The sequence below is a fragment of the Rhinoraja longicauda genome, chromosome 8 (assembly GCF_053455715.1).
Source record: "Rhinoraja longicauda isolate Sanriku21f chromosome 8, sRhiLon1.1, whole genome shotgun sequence".
Lineage (NCBI taxonomy): Eukaryota > Metazoa > Chordata > Chondrichthyes > Rajiformes > Arhynchobatidae > Rhinoraja > Rhinoraja longicauda.
Genome location: NC_135960.1, coordinates 32,163,598 through 32,178,483, shown reverse-complemented (window position 1 = coordinate 32,178,483; position 14,886 = coordinate 32,163,598). Strand labels below are relative to the sequence as shown.

Below are 14,886 nucleotides of genomic sequence, written 5' to 3'. Positions count from 1 at the left end.
GACAGTTTAATCATTTGATTCTAAATGGATCATATTATTTTCTCCATTACAAATTCCTATAGTTCCCTTGTTTCTGTTTCCCTCTTTTTTGAATAAAGGAGTTACATTTGCCATATTCAAATCAAATGGAATAGCCTAAATCTATTAACTTTGGAAAATTAAAACTATTTGCTGTTTGTTTTTTGCCATCTGCCAAACTGCTTAGTTTGAAAATTAGATTACATAGCACTATTAGGTCACTATGTGACTGAAAATGTATTTAGCAGAGAATGAAATGTAGTAACAAAAATATCTGCGTCAGTCGTTTCACACCAGAAACTCATCCTGGCACTTTCTGACATGCATTGTATATATTAAATAGTTTCCACGTCAGATGCATATCAAGTTGCACCATTACCCATTGTGGAGCACTCAATTACGTCTTTGCAGTTCAGACTCGTAACCTTCACATCCTTTTACAGCAGAGGCAGGGGCACAGCCAGGCAATGGTGGAGAGTGGAAACAGGCTGGGTTTGTGATAGAATGTAGTCTATTGCGGATTTGATAAGGGAACTCAAGGGAAAGGAACCATTAGGAGGTAGTGACCATAATATGATAAGTTTTAATCTGCAATTTGAGAGGGAGAAGGTAAAATCGGAAGTGGCAGTATTGCAGATGAACAAAGGGGACTATGGAGGCATGAGGGAGGAACTGGCCAAAGTTAACTGGAAAGGAACCCTAGCAGGGATGACAGTGGAACCTCAATGTCAGGTATTTTGGGGAATAATCCAGAAGATGCAGGATCATTTCATTCCAAAGAGGAAGAAAGTTTCTAAGGGGAGTAAGAGGTGACCGTGGCTGACAAGGAAAGTCAAGGACAGTTTAAAAATAAAAGAGAAGACATTGCAAAGATGAACGGGAAGTCAGAGGATTGGGAAAAACTTTTAAAGATCAACAGAAGGTAACTAAAAAGACAATACAGGGAGAAAAGATGAAGTACTAAGGTAAGCTAGCCAAGAATATAAAGGATAGTAAAAGCTTCTTTAGGTATGTGAAGGGGAAAAATATAGTTAAGACAAATGTGGGTCCCTTGAAAAAAGAAACAGGTGAATTTATTATGGGGAACAAGGAAATGGCAGGCGAGTTGAATGAGTGCTTTGGTTCTGTCTTCACTAAGGAAGATACAAACAATCTCCCAGACGTACTAGGGGACAGAGGACCTAGGGTGATGGAGGAACTGAAGGAAATTCACACGAGTCAGGAAATGGTCTTGGGTAGACTGATGGGACTGAAGGCTGATAAATGCCCAGGGCCTGATGATCTGCATCCCAGGGTACTCAAGGAGGTGGCTTTAGAAATTGTGGACACATTGGTGATCATTTTCCAATGTTCTATAAATTCTGGATTAGTTCCTGTGGATTGGAGGGTAGCTAATGTTATCCCACTTTTTAACAAACGAGGGAGAGAGAGAAAGCAGGGAATTATAAACCAGTTGGCCTGACATCCATGGTGGGGAAGATGATGGAGTCGATTATTAAAGATGCAATAGCGGCGCATTTGGATAGCAGTAACAGGATCGGTCCAAGTCAGCATGGATTTACAAAGGGGAAATCATACTTGACAAATCTTCTGGAATCTTTTGAGGATGTAACAAGTAAAATGGACAAAGGAGAGCCAGTGGATGTAGTGTACCTGGATTTTCAGAAAGCCTTTGATAAGGTCCCACACAGGAGATTAGTGGGCAAAATTAGAACACATGGTATTGGGGGTAGGGTATTGACATGGATAGAAAATTGGTTGGCAGACAGGAAACAAAGAATAGGGATTAACGGGTCCCTTTCAGAATGGTACGCAGTGACTAGTAGGGTGTCGCAAGGCTCGGTGCTGGGACCGCAGCTATTTACAATATACATTAATGATTTTGAGAAAGGAATTAAAAGTAAAATTACCAAATTTGCAGATGACACAAAGCTGGCTGGCAGTGTGAACATGCTATGAAGATGCAGGGTGACTTGGACAGGTTTGGCGAGTGTGCAGATGCATGGCAGATGCAGTATAATGTGGATAAATGTGAGGTTATCCACTTTGGTGGCAAGAACAGGAAAGCAGATTATTATCTGAATGGAGGCAGGTTAGGAAAAGGGAAAGTGCAATGAGACCTGGGAGTCCTAGTACATCAGTCACTGAAAGTAAGCATGTAGGTACAACAGGCAGCGAAGAAAGCTAATGGCATGTTGGCCTTCATAATGAGAGGAGTTGAGTATGGGAGCAGAGAGGTCCTTCTGCAGTTATACAGGGCCCGGGTGAGGCCACACCTGGAGTATTGTGCGCAGTTTGGTCTCCTAATTTGAGGAAAGACATTCTTGCTATTGAGGGAGTGCAGCGTAGGTTCACAAGGTTAATTCCCGGGATGGGGACTGTCATATGATGAAAGAATGGAGCGACTGGAATTTAGAAGGATGAGAGGGAATCTTATAGAAACATATAAAATTATTTAGGGTTTGGATACACTTGATGCAGGAAACATGTTCCCGATGTTGGGGGAGTCCAGAACCAGGGACCATAGTTTAAGAATAAGAGGTAGGGCATTTAGAACTGAGATGAGGAAAAACATTTTCACACAGAGAGTTGTGAATTTGTGGAATTCTCTGCCTCAGAAGGCAGTGGAGGCCGATTCACTGGATGCATTCAGAAGAGAGTTAGATAGAGCTCTTAGGGCTAGCGGAATCAAGGGGTATGGGGAGAAGGCAGGAACAGGTTACTGATTGTGGATGATCAGCCATGATCACATTGAATGGCGGTGCTGGCTCGAAGGGCCGAATGGCCTACTCCTGTACCTATTGTCTATGTATCTATGTATAATCCTCATACTTAAATTTTATTTCAACCTTTCTGAGCTAATCGCTGTGATGCACCCAGTTAACTTTGCAGTCTGAAGAAGGGTCTCGACCCAAAACGTCACCCATTCCTTCTCTCCCGAGATGCTGCCTGACCTGCTGACTTACTCCAGCATTTTGTGAATATGTCCAAGACAGTGATCAACGAAGACACTTGGAATGACTGGCCAACCACTGAACACCAGGACTCTATGTTTTATCATGCAAAGTTAACTGGGTGCATCACAGCGATTAGCTCAGAAAGGTTGAAATAAAATTTAAGTATGAGTGGCAATGAATAGTGCCCTAGATTCTGTGCTTCATTAAAAAGATTGAACCAAGCTGGATTCTGCCAAATCAGCAGTAGAACTGTGGCTTCAATAAGTAAGAAACATTTCTTATTGTGTTGACACGTTGAAGTCAGTCATATTAGTGAGAGATTTTCCTGGATTAATTCCCGTACTCACCCTCAGATAATGCATTACACATGCAAAACATAGGGCCAGATTACTCAGCCCGCACATTAAAGATATAATGGAAAATGGCTCAAAAATGATTTTGCACATCAATAAAGAAAAAACTGCTTTCACATAATAATCCCAAAAGACAAATTCTCATGGAGTCATACTCCCACAGAACAGCAGTTCTCTAGAGGAACATTTTTTTGATTAAAATTGCCGCATGCAATAAACCAACAGGATAATGTTCCTAAAGGGCAACACCAGTCAGCATGGCTGCAAAATGATATTCCCACAGAGAAATGCTACGAAGAGTAAGAAAATAACTGCAGATGCTGGTACAAATCGAAGGTATTTATTTCATAAAATGCTGGAGTAACTCAGCAGGTCAGGCAGCATCTCAGGAGAGAAGGAATGGGTGACGTTTCGGGTCGAGACTCTTCTTCAGACCGATGTCAGGGGGGCGGGACAAAGGAAGGATATAGGTGGAGACAGGAAGATAGAGGGAGAACCCAGCACCTGACATCAGTCTGAAGAAGGGTCTCGACCCAAAACATCACCCATTCCTTCTCTCCTGAGATGCTGCCTGACCTGCTGAGTTACTCCAGCATTTTGTGAATAAATCCCTTCATATCTTTCATTTGATGAGATACCAAAATTTGCCATTTTGATCCTTGCTGGTAAATCTATTGCCAGAATGGTCCTGTAAAATGTGCAAGGGCTGGGGATGGGTTCAGTGGGAGTGAAGATTGTTGTTTGCGCAGCACTCAGGAAAAGAGTAGGTCATTTAGCCTCTTCACAATTGTTTCACTTTTATGACCAATCTGTGACTTTCCTGTATTTTTGCTAACTTAATCTCGAAGTAAAAATTATCAGTCTCAGAGTTAATTTTAACAAGGAACTAAGCATCATTGCTATTCCTGCGAGGAAGTTGCTCATTTCTATCACCCTTGCTGTGTAGAGATGTTTTGTAATTTCATGGTCAAAAAGCCAATACTCAGACCAATGCCCATGATCCTAAATTCCCAACCAATAGAAATAATTATGCATTAAGCTGCTCAACACCACCACAAAAACAGTGATCAAATTAATTCTACCATTATAAATTCTGTGAAATTTATATCTGGTATTATCTCCTCATAATTTAACCTGCAGTCTAAATCTATGCACCATTCCCTTTGTCTAATGTATTATTTTCCAAGGTATGCACTTGAACTCTTCATTAGTACCCTAAATGTGGTCGAACCACATGTTTCCATGATTGTAGTGTAACAGCTATCCTCTTGTACAACTCTTCTAGATGTTAAATCCAAGCTCTTCCAATATGGAGTGGAGATACTCTCCATACAATGCAACTCAAAGGCTCAACTTGGATCTTCAGAAAGCTTTTCACTTCAGTACACGTGACAATAAACTAAACTAAAAAACTAAACAGACTGTTTATGTTCAATTTAAACTCTCATATTCCCAGCCAAATTGTGAAGAGACTAATCCCTCAGTGTGATATGGGATTCAAGGATGTCAGCCAACTACTTCACCTTATTAAGATATACATCTCTTCAAATGGAAGCTGGATGGTGATTGATAGTAGGCTACCAAGATGGGCATTGCTCACAGATCTTGACCATAAAGACAGTTCTTAAGTCACCAGAAACAAGTGTGGGCCTGCAGTCCAATTTTAATCCCCAAAAACTGGATCAACATGAGGGTAACATCTCCCCAATTAATCCACAGTGATTCCCCCAACCATAAAATTACAACATTGTGGGGGTTTTTTTTAATTTATTTTTTTTAAATGGTATTTATAACATAAGCTCCTCAGTGGAAACAGTTCTTCAAAGTGAAAAATGACATTCATCTGAATTACTACCAATCAACACTACACCAGTAGAATAGGTACAGCATGGATTAGATACAGAATATAGCACTCTCCGCCCTGTTCCATCAAACATTCCTAGTGCAGGTACAGCAAACGTTTGGTACAGAGCAAATTTCCTTTTGCCCTGTCCTATCAAACTCAGGGAGAGTAATGCATAAGGTAGGAGCAGAGTAAAACTCCCTCTACATTGTCATATCAAGCACTCCCAGGGCAGGCACAATAAGGGTAAGGTACCAATTACACCTAGCTTTAAGCTGCCCAATCAAACATTCGCAGGACAGGCACAAGAGCAGCAAGGTACAGAGCGAACTACCCCTTTGCCCTGTCCCTTCAAGCATTTCCAGGATGAGTTGAATCACATTGAATTTATAGTGAAGTTCCTTTGCAGCATCTCATCAAACACTCCCAGATAGAGCAGTGTAGAGGCCATTCCACAATGAGCTTAGGAAGTTGAGGCCAGGACACAATCAAATGATCTTCTGTCTCTTGATTGTTAGCATAGTCGAATGTGGGTATCTCACAAAAAAAAAAGATCTGCAAAGTAAAGAGCTGAGGATTACAGAAGTGAAATTGATGCCTCCTGATTTGTCAGCATTAATATGAACAGGTAGATAGTCAGAGCTTGTCTAAATTTCACACAGAGTCTGGTACATATCTGGAATAAGCTGCCAGACCAAGTGTCAGAGAAGATACAATTACGGAATTTGGGCAGGTACATTGAAAGGAAAGGTTTGGAGGGATACGAGTCAGGTGCAGGCATGTGGGACTAGCTCATTTGACAACTTGGTCAGCCTGGATTTGGGCTGATGAGCTTGTTTCCTTGCTGTGTAGCGCTATGACTCTATAAATCTATTTTGTACAAGTTGAGATATGGAGCACAAATGCCATGTTCAAATTCTGAATCAGCAGTAAAGGCTGTGAAAAAGAGTGAAAACACAGAATTATAAGGATAGAGTGATAGATAGGAGGTTTAGAAGGATATGGACCAAACATAGGCAGATGGAACTAGTGTAGATGGATTACCTTGGTTGGCGTGGGCTAGTTAGGCCGAAAGGCCTGTTTCCATGCTGCATAACTCGGTGACTAATTGGATTTTGGATTGAGATATACTGCAAGTTGTACAGCCTATGGAGAGAGACCACAGAGGATGAGCTATAGAAAAGGCAAGACAGACTGGGATGTAGTTGCATGAAGAAGGGCAGTACCACGTAGGATATACCTGTATCAGGACTATACAGGGTGTGATATGGAAAGACTATACAGTGTGGGAGATGGAGGGAACATACTAGGTAGAGTATAGAAAATCAAGTCAAGGGTGGTATATCAAGGGGATATACTGGGTGAGAGGTAGAGAAAATGTATAGGCTGTAATTTGAAGTGAATACATGGTTCTCTGTACCTTTCATTTTCCACATTAGGCAAGAATTGATGTGCACTTGTCCTTTCGAAAAGGATGGAAAGCATTCCGGGCTTCAGGCTCCAACCGAACTCCAGCCACGCTAAAGATGGAAACCACTGCAATAGGAATAAATGCATTGGTCAGCAGAATGATGAAGAGTCTTAACTACGGTTGGAATTTTAACATGTGTAGATTTGAACATGTGTTGAAGGTGCTTACATCTTTGAGGAGAGGCAGGCTGCCAACTAACATACACCAATCAGCTATATTTGCACATAGAACTGTGCCCATTGGGAGCAGTTAACTGCTCATCACTGCCCAGTGGAACTTGATAAACCTGGAATTCAGTGCGGAACATTTATCAATGTGTTTTTTAACCCATCAACTGCAAAATCATTTCATCTTCTGATTTCCTGACTGGTTTGGCGAGTAACCAGGGCCCAACCTATGTTTATTACAATTCTGGCAATTAAATGAATATTCAAAACATGACTGATAGATATGAGAGCACATAAAGACACTGTTAGAATGGAGCACCTGTCCCGACATTTCCTGCCTCACATTCACCCAAGTACCCCAGCAGCCTTTCCTGATGAGATTGAGGTTCACATGCACCTTCTCTCACCTTGTACTGCTATTAGTGCTCCGAATGTGGCCTCCTTTACATCAACGAGACCAAGGGTAGACTAGGTGACCATTTCACCGAACTATGCACTCGGTTCAGTAGCCTGCTCAAACTCCCGGTTTCTAACTCGCCTTCCCAGACAAACCTTTCAGTCCACGGCCACCTCCATTGCCAGTGAGGCCACATGTAACTGAAGGAACAGCACCTCATATGCTGCTTTACAAACCAATAGTATGAAAACAGAATGTTTCAATTTTAGGTAATTAACCAACAACACTCTCCGCCCCCCCATTTCCTTTTTTTTCTCTCCCCCTCTCTTCCCTGTGCCTCATTTCTCCCACTATCTTGCCCCTTTTCCTCTGCTCCCCATCCCCTTCCACCTACATACCTTCCTCTGGCCTCATAAATCACGTGTCTTCTCTCCTTATCTCACAACCTTTTGTCTCCTTTTAATCTCCGGCCTTTGCCCACGCATCTGCTAATCAACTGCCCTCACATGTATCCACCCTATTGCCTGGCTTTATCCCATTCCACCTCTCTTCCAGTTTTCTGCCTCCCTCTACTACAATCAATCTGAAGAAGGCTTCCGATTCGAAACGTTACCTATCCATGTTCTCCAGAGATGCTGCCTGGCTTACTGAGTTACTCCAACACTTTGTATTTTTTTTGCTCAAGATTCCAGCATCTGCAATTCCTTATGTCTACTGTACCTTGTTTTAGTGTCCATTCCCTGCATGTGATGCTGGTGGGTGCAAGACCCCAAGGGAAACACTGTGTCTGATTTTCAGTGCAATGAAGGAGGCATAGCTGGGGGCTGACAATGGGGTCAGTAGAAGGAAAATTGAGTCACAATCAGGGATTCAATGTTGAAAGCGGTCGCCCCTCCAGTCACTGGACTGCAGAGTCTGCATCAGCAGGTATTCATTTTTCAAAGAAAGCTATGCTTGAGTCTGGTCAGCCACATAACACATGTGAGCATGAGCAAAGGGTATACTCATGCAGAGATGCTGCATCTCTAGGAACTGCTGATCAACACGAATAGACTGAATAAGAAAGTGGCCAAAATGTTAATCCTTGCACAATTAAAATAAATATTGCAACATTATCTCAGTAATCCATGTAACTGCAGATCTTCGCCTTTTTTTCTCACCATTCCAAAATGTTGCATCCTCCAGCAAAGGAAGATGCTCGACTCCAGTTCCGACTCGTAAGAAGCTCTAAGCCGATATCCCCCAGGTTTTAAAACCAGCAAGGCTCCTGCTGAAGCCTGTTCCACCTGCACTTGTGCAGAGTCAAACTTGTTCATCGGTATGTGGAGTGCTGACTGCTTGGGCTGAAGTCCCAAATTCCTGTCCCCTTTTACCATTATCCCTCTGTCCCCCAATGCTACTGTTGTGCAGGACAACATTAAGGAACGGATGAGTACAGCATTACAAGGGTAAGAAAAGATAGCAGTCATTTTCTTGACGACAACTCATACTGCCATTAAGAGTGGCTATTACCATGAAAAATGTGCTAATATAATGTCCACCAATGACATTAAATGCAATGAATAATACACCAACCTCTATCACACCATGACAATGACCCAATAATTCCCATTCATCAATAGTATTATTTGCTCGCTGCTGTCTTTCACTTACTCTTGGTTAGTGACCTATAACTCTGAGTTATTTACTATTTATATGATTATCGCTTATTGTTATTATATCCTGCTTTTTTGAGCATTTGAATTCTTGTGTGTTGGGGCTCCATGATACTGTGGCATTTTCCTTCATTGCTTAGATTTTTACCGTTACACTTTCTGCTCTTTGTCACTCAACAGTCTAGCAAATCCCTAATTAGTGTGAAATCGAATAGACAGGTTTATCACTGGAATGAATGTGTACATACTGTCAGGGAGGTGGAACAGTGCAGAGGGCAGAGTGCGGAAGTAATGATGTGCAAGGGCATCCTCTGCAGAACTCCTGTCCCTTGGATAGCACTGGAGGAGCTGTGAAGTTAGGCTCTCTGCTCGTGGAACTAGGCCCAATCTGAGGAAAAAGAACAAAGAGTCATGTGATAGATCCAACACTGCAGTGACACATCCAGACTACTAACCACTCTGAACAAAGGAAATCATCTCAGGCCACTTCACAGGGGATCTCCAGACAAAATGCAACGCACATGAAAAGAAATGGAATAGGTGCCAAAAGTAGCACAGGGGAAAAATAGGTACAGGAGAAGGCCATTCGGCCCTTCGAGCCAGCATCGCCATTCAATATGATCATGGCTGATCATCTAAAATCAGTACCACGTTCCTGCTTTTTCCCCATATCCTTTGATTCCTTTAGCCCTAAGAGCCAAATCTAACACTCTCTTGAAAACATCCAATGAGTTGGCCTCCACTGCCTTCTGTGGCAGAGAATTCCACAGATTCACAACTCTCTGGGTGAAAAATGTAAGCTTAAAGGAGCTTCCAGAAGTAGAGAACTTGACAGTAAAAACACTGGATCTTAAGCCTCTGGTGAGTGGAGAGAGAAAGGCGAGAAAAATGAGTTCAAACAAAATAAGATTGAGAGAGGAAAAGAGAAAAAAATAGAAGAAAGAAAAGAACAGTGTGAAGTCCTGGCAGAACAGTGAGAGTTCATAAGGTTGGAAATCCAGTCAAATGGAGGTAACTGTACAAGTCTGTCACATTCCTATAAGGTTTCCCCGGGAACAAAGGGACTCCCTCCCTTTGAACTTGGATCACTACCAAGATACAAATCTTTAGACATTCAACCATGTGAAAGGAAGGAAGGGAGGATATGTTTAATGAGGTGATATACTCGACAAAGTCTGAGATTATGGGAGTTGAGGCTTGGGGTATCATCGTCAACCATGATCATAAAGAATGGTAGGACAGGTCGATTGGCCTACTATTATTCCGATTTTTTGGGGTCCATGTGAAAGAGGGAGGACAGAGAGAAGAAGAAATAGGCTGGAGAAAAGGGAAGGAAAAGAATCATAAAATAGAGAGAAGAAAGTTAACAAAAGAGCACAAAAGAACAAAAAAGCATGGGAAAGGAAAAGGAGGAGTCTAGAGCAAATGCAGAGTTTGTAGTTGTCCTTTATGCTTTAACCCAAGAGCAAATAAAACTACCAACAGTCAGAATAGTTTAAAGTGAGAGCTGGTAGAAATATGGAGAACATCATGAGGCAATATCTCTCCTTACATTGGTTTGGGATTACTCCTTCACAAGTCACTGTAAGTTCACATTAAAAGAGCACTTACCTTTTCCAAATATGGCCAAGTTTCTGAGGTGAGTGTGGTAAAAGGTGCTCTGTACAGAGACAAGAGTGAGAAACATAACAGCCCTGGTCTGATTTCAGCATCAGTACATCTCATAACAGGAGGCTATTCACACTACCACCCCATAACCCTTCTCGGAGGACCCACACAGAAACTCCCACATACATAATCTTAAACTGGTTAGCACGCACCAAAAGCTTTTCACTGTACCTTGGTACACACAATAAACTAAACTAAACAAAACGTGGCTGCACACAGATCCTTGTTTCCAGCGTGAACCCAAAATAGCAACTCAGTAGAGCACCATTTAATTCCCCAAGATTATTATCAATGCATAATGTACAAACTGATTATATACCCCGACACCAATCCAGACTAACCACAATATTTCCACCGCTGGAGAGGCACCAAAATGTGACCTTCTCAGATGAACCCCAAATATTACTACAAAACTGACTTCAAAACATCTCCTTAGATGGACCCTCAAACATCTTGTCCAGACCAACTCTGATACATCTAATTTAAACTCACTCCAAAACAAGAAGCCAAGGCTGACCCTGATACATTACTTTTAGAGTGACACCAATACATCATTGTCCAGACCAAACCAATACATCAGCCTCCAGAATGACCCTAATACAACAAGACTGGTCCCATACATCCTCAGATGGACCCCAATACATTACATTATGTGGATTGACTCCAATAAATCTCACTTGAACTGACTCCCAATTCTTCACCTCCCTGACTGCCCCCTATAAAACATCCCACAAAAACAGTTGCTGATACATCGCTTCCCAAACTGACCCCGCACATCCCCCTCAGACTGACAACACATTTCCTCCTGTTCCTGCAAGGCTGACGTCAATTTATTTATTTTCAGATCAACGTCAATGCAATCCACCCAGGTAGTCCCTGAAACAACCACTCCCAGTCTGCTTGATACATCCCCAAGGCCAATGCAGACCCCATTGCATTACCTCTTTACAAATAACCACTATACCATGAGGACCCACATCAGCTTTGTACCTCCTCTAGGTTCCTCTGGAACCTTCCAATGATGGGGAATAGACCTGAATCATTACCTCACTCGCTTTCTCCAACGACGCTGCCTGACATGCTGAGTATTTCCAGACTTCCTGTTTTTATAACCCCAATAGATCTCCCTTACTATTCCTGAGTGACCCTAAACCCTGCTGCCTCCTCTGACCACAAATTGACACTTGATTTAGGGATGTTTACCTGTCTTGTAGTTTGGGAGGGCAGTGACTCCGGGCCAACTCTCCTCTGAGGGAACACCCAAGACCTGCAAACAGAGGATCCACGGTCAATATAGGGGCAGACCCCGATGCCATCTTACATCATTTATAATCACACCCATGTTTGTATGCCAACAAATTGTTGTAATATATAAGACAAGGGGGATGTTGTGATATTGCTGGGAGAACTTTGTGTATCCAAGGACTACTTTGTATGCCTGTGTATATAAGTGATTGGTGTGATTAGGCGGTCACTCTGGATCCAGGTGGCCTTGGAATAAACAGCCTGGAGTTAAGCTCCACCATGATAACATCATAAACATGTGTACTCGTGGTCCTTCCAGAGTCACAACAAAGGTACAACAGGTACCGGACCACGAAGTACAACATGGTGGCAGCGGTTTGGGTGTTTAGCCTAGAAAAGGAAAACAACAAAAACCCCAAGAAAAAAAGTTAACAAGTGCGTATGAAAGGAAAAAAAAAGAAGGTTAACAAAAAGGAACCCAGCAAAAAGGTCAACAGGAAGATAAGATAGAGCCCTGAAGAACGAAAAAAGTTTCCCGCTCGGTAAGGGGCCAATATATGTAGGTATACTTACCTGTCAGTAGTCAGCGGCGAGCTGCCGACGTGACGCTGCAAGCTGCTGAGGGCGGTGTGTGAAGGCCCACATCGCGCCCCAGCACCTGTGCAGGCCCGAGATTAGGAGCCTGCGACTGCTTCGCGGGGGAGAGACCGGAGGCGACCGGGAGACCCGACACCCACGGAGGTGTGCGATGACCGGGGAAGACCGACACCCACTGAGGTGTGCAGCGACCGGGGGAGGCCGACACCCACGGAGGTATGCGGCGACCGGTAAGACCGACACCCACGGAGGTGTGCGGCGACCGGTAAGACCGACACCCACGGAGGTGTGCGGCGACCGGTAAGACCGACACCCACGAAGGTGTGCGGCGACCGGGAGAGCCCCGGAGGAGACCGACACCCACGGAGGTGTGCGGCGACCGGAGGGGGTCGGCGACCGGAGGGACTGACCACCCGCGGAGGTGCGGCGGCCGGTAAGGCCGAGGCACTACATACTTACCCAGGCGCGTTGACCGTAGAGTCGGGACGGCCCTGGGCCCGAGGCAGCGGCAGCGCGTTCGAATTGCGCGGCAGCTGCCGGGAGCACCTGTGGGCGGGGCCGGGGAGCACCTGTGGATGGGGCCAGCGCGTTCGAAGTTGAGCAGCAGCTACGGGGAGTATCTGTGGGCGGGGCCAGCGCGCACTGCAGCGGAGGCGCGATCGCACCGCGGTTCCAGCAGTGGGAGCCCAGCAGTGGGAGCCCAGCAGTGCCAGCCCAGCAGTGGGAGCCCAGCAGTGGGAGCCCAGCAGTGGGAGCCCAGCAGTGGGAGCCCAGCAGTGGGAGCCCAGCAGTGCCAGCCCAGCAGTGGGAGCCCAGCAGTGGGAGCCCAGCAGTGCCAGCCCAGCAGTGGGAGCCCAGCAGTGCCAGCCCAGCAGTGGGAGCCCAGCAGTGGGAGCCCAGCAGTGGGAGCCCAGCAGTGGGAGCCCAGCAGTGCCAGCCCAGCAGTGGGAGGCCAGCAGTGGCAGGCAAATCATGGTGGTGGAGCATCTAGAGGCTACACTTCGTTTGATCTACACAGCACGTCTTCTTGAGGGGAAAATATGGAACAAAATGAATATTTTGTGTTTAATGACCTGTGTAGTGATCTGTGTACTGAAAGCTTAATGTATTATATTTGATGCTTTTGTATATATTGTATATATCTGTGGAGTGACCACACGGAGTGAGTGACCACACGGAGATGAGTGACCACACGGAGATGAGTGACCACACAGAGAGAGTGACCACACAGAGAGAGTGACCACACAGAGATGAGTGACCACAGAGAGTGACCACACAGAGTGAGTGACCACACGGAGATGAGTGACCACAGAGATGAGTGACCACAGAGATGAGTGACCACAGAGATGAGTGACCACACAGAGATGAGTGACCACACAGAGTGAGTGACCACACGGAGATGAGTGACCACACAGAGATGAGTGACCACACAGAGTGAGTGACCACACGGAGATGAGTGAAATTCCGCAGAGGAGTGACCACCATGATGGCGAAAAAAAGCAATTGTGTTTAATTGTGTTTAGTTGTGTTATTGGTTTTGTTTGCAAAAAGCAATGGTGTTTTGGTTTTGTTTGTTAAATATATTTTAGCCCTCGAATGGTAAAGAAAACAATTTTACATAAGACAAGGGGGATGTTGTAATATATAAGACAGGGGGGATGTTGTGATATTGCTGGGACTACTTTGTGTATCCAAGGACTACTTTGTACGCCTGTGTATATAAGTGATTGGTGTGATTAGGCGGTCACTCTGGATCCAGGCGGCCTTGGAATAAACAGCCTGGAGTTAAGCTCCACCATGATAACATCATAAACATGTGTACTCGTGGTCCTTCCAGAGTCACAACAAAGGTACAACAAGTACCGGACCATGAAGTACAACACAAATCAGGCTCAGATGAGTCACAAACCTTGCTCTCACTTCACTGCTGTCAGTATACAGGGCCTATAGGAATGTATGTAACTCTTCTGCTCACAGATTCATAGAGTTACGCAGTAGGGAAAGAAACCCTTTGGGCCATCATGTTTGTGCCAACAAGTGCCTAACTCAAGTACTATCTGCTGTGTTTGGTCTATATCCTTCAAAACCATTTGTGTGAAAATGGTGGAATTGTACCCGCCTCGACTGCTGCTTCTGGCAGCTTGTTCCACATATCCACTACCCGGTATGTTAGAAACATGCCCTGCTGGTCTCCTTTATATCTTTCATCTCTCACCTTAAACTAGACCTCCCAACATTTGATTTTACAAATTCAGAATTTTGATGTCCGAAATTCAGAATTTTACATCAAAATTCATAATATGGCGCGTAATTCAAGATTTAAGATTCAAGATAGCTTTATTTGTCATCCAAATTGGACGAAATTCAGTCACCCACAGTCCAACAATAAAAGCATTAAAATAGGCATTAAAATTACACAACCCCAAAAACACACAAAAAAAGAAACATCCATCAAAGAAACATCCATCACTGTGAGTCTCCTGCAGTCCTCTCCTCACTGTGATGGAAGGCCACA

The 14,886-nt window shown here is 44.1% G+C and overlaps 1 protein-coding gene across 2 annotated transcripts in view; it reads right to left on the bottom strand.

Moving 5' to 3' along the window:
- Positions 1 to 3,919: 3,919 nt before the first annotated feature.
- cdk15 (cyclin-dependent kinase 15) overlaps positions 3,920 to 14,886 on the bottom strand; it is a 34,880-nt gene continuing 23,913 nt past the window's right edge. Inside the window, exons 10-14 of one of the 2 annotated variants that reach the window (XM_078403554.1) lie at positions 11,733 to 11,796; positions 10,473 to 10,521; positions 9,110 to 9,249; positions 6,592 to 6,707; positions 3,920 to 5,726 (exon numbers count right to left, since the gene is read on the bottom strand). In XM_078403554.1, the coding sequence (XP_078259680.1) occupies positions 6,607 to 6,707; positions 9,110 to 9,249; positions 10,473 to 10,521; positions 11,733 to 11,796 (354 nt within the window). In that variant the 3' untranslated portion in view covers positions 3,920 to 5,726; positions 6,592 to 6,606. The remainder of the gene's footprint in view (positions 5,727 to 6,591; positions 6,708 to 9,109; positions 9,250 to 10,472; positions 10,522 to 11,732; positions 11,797 to 14,886) is intronic. The other variant, XM_078403555.1, reaches the window with a different exon arrangement.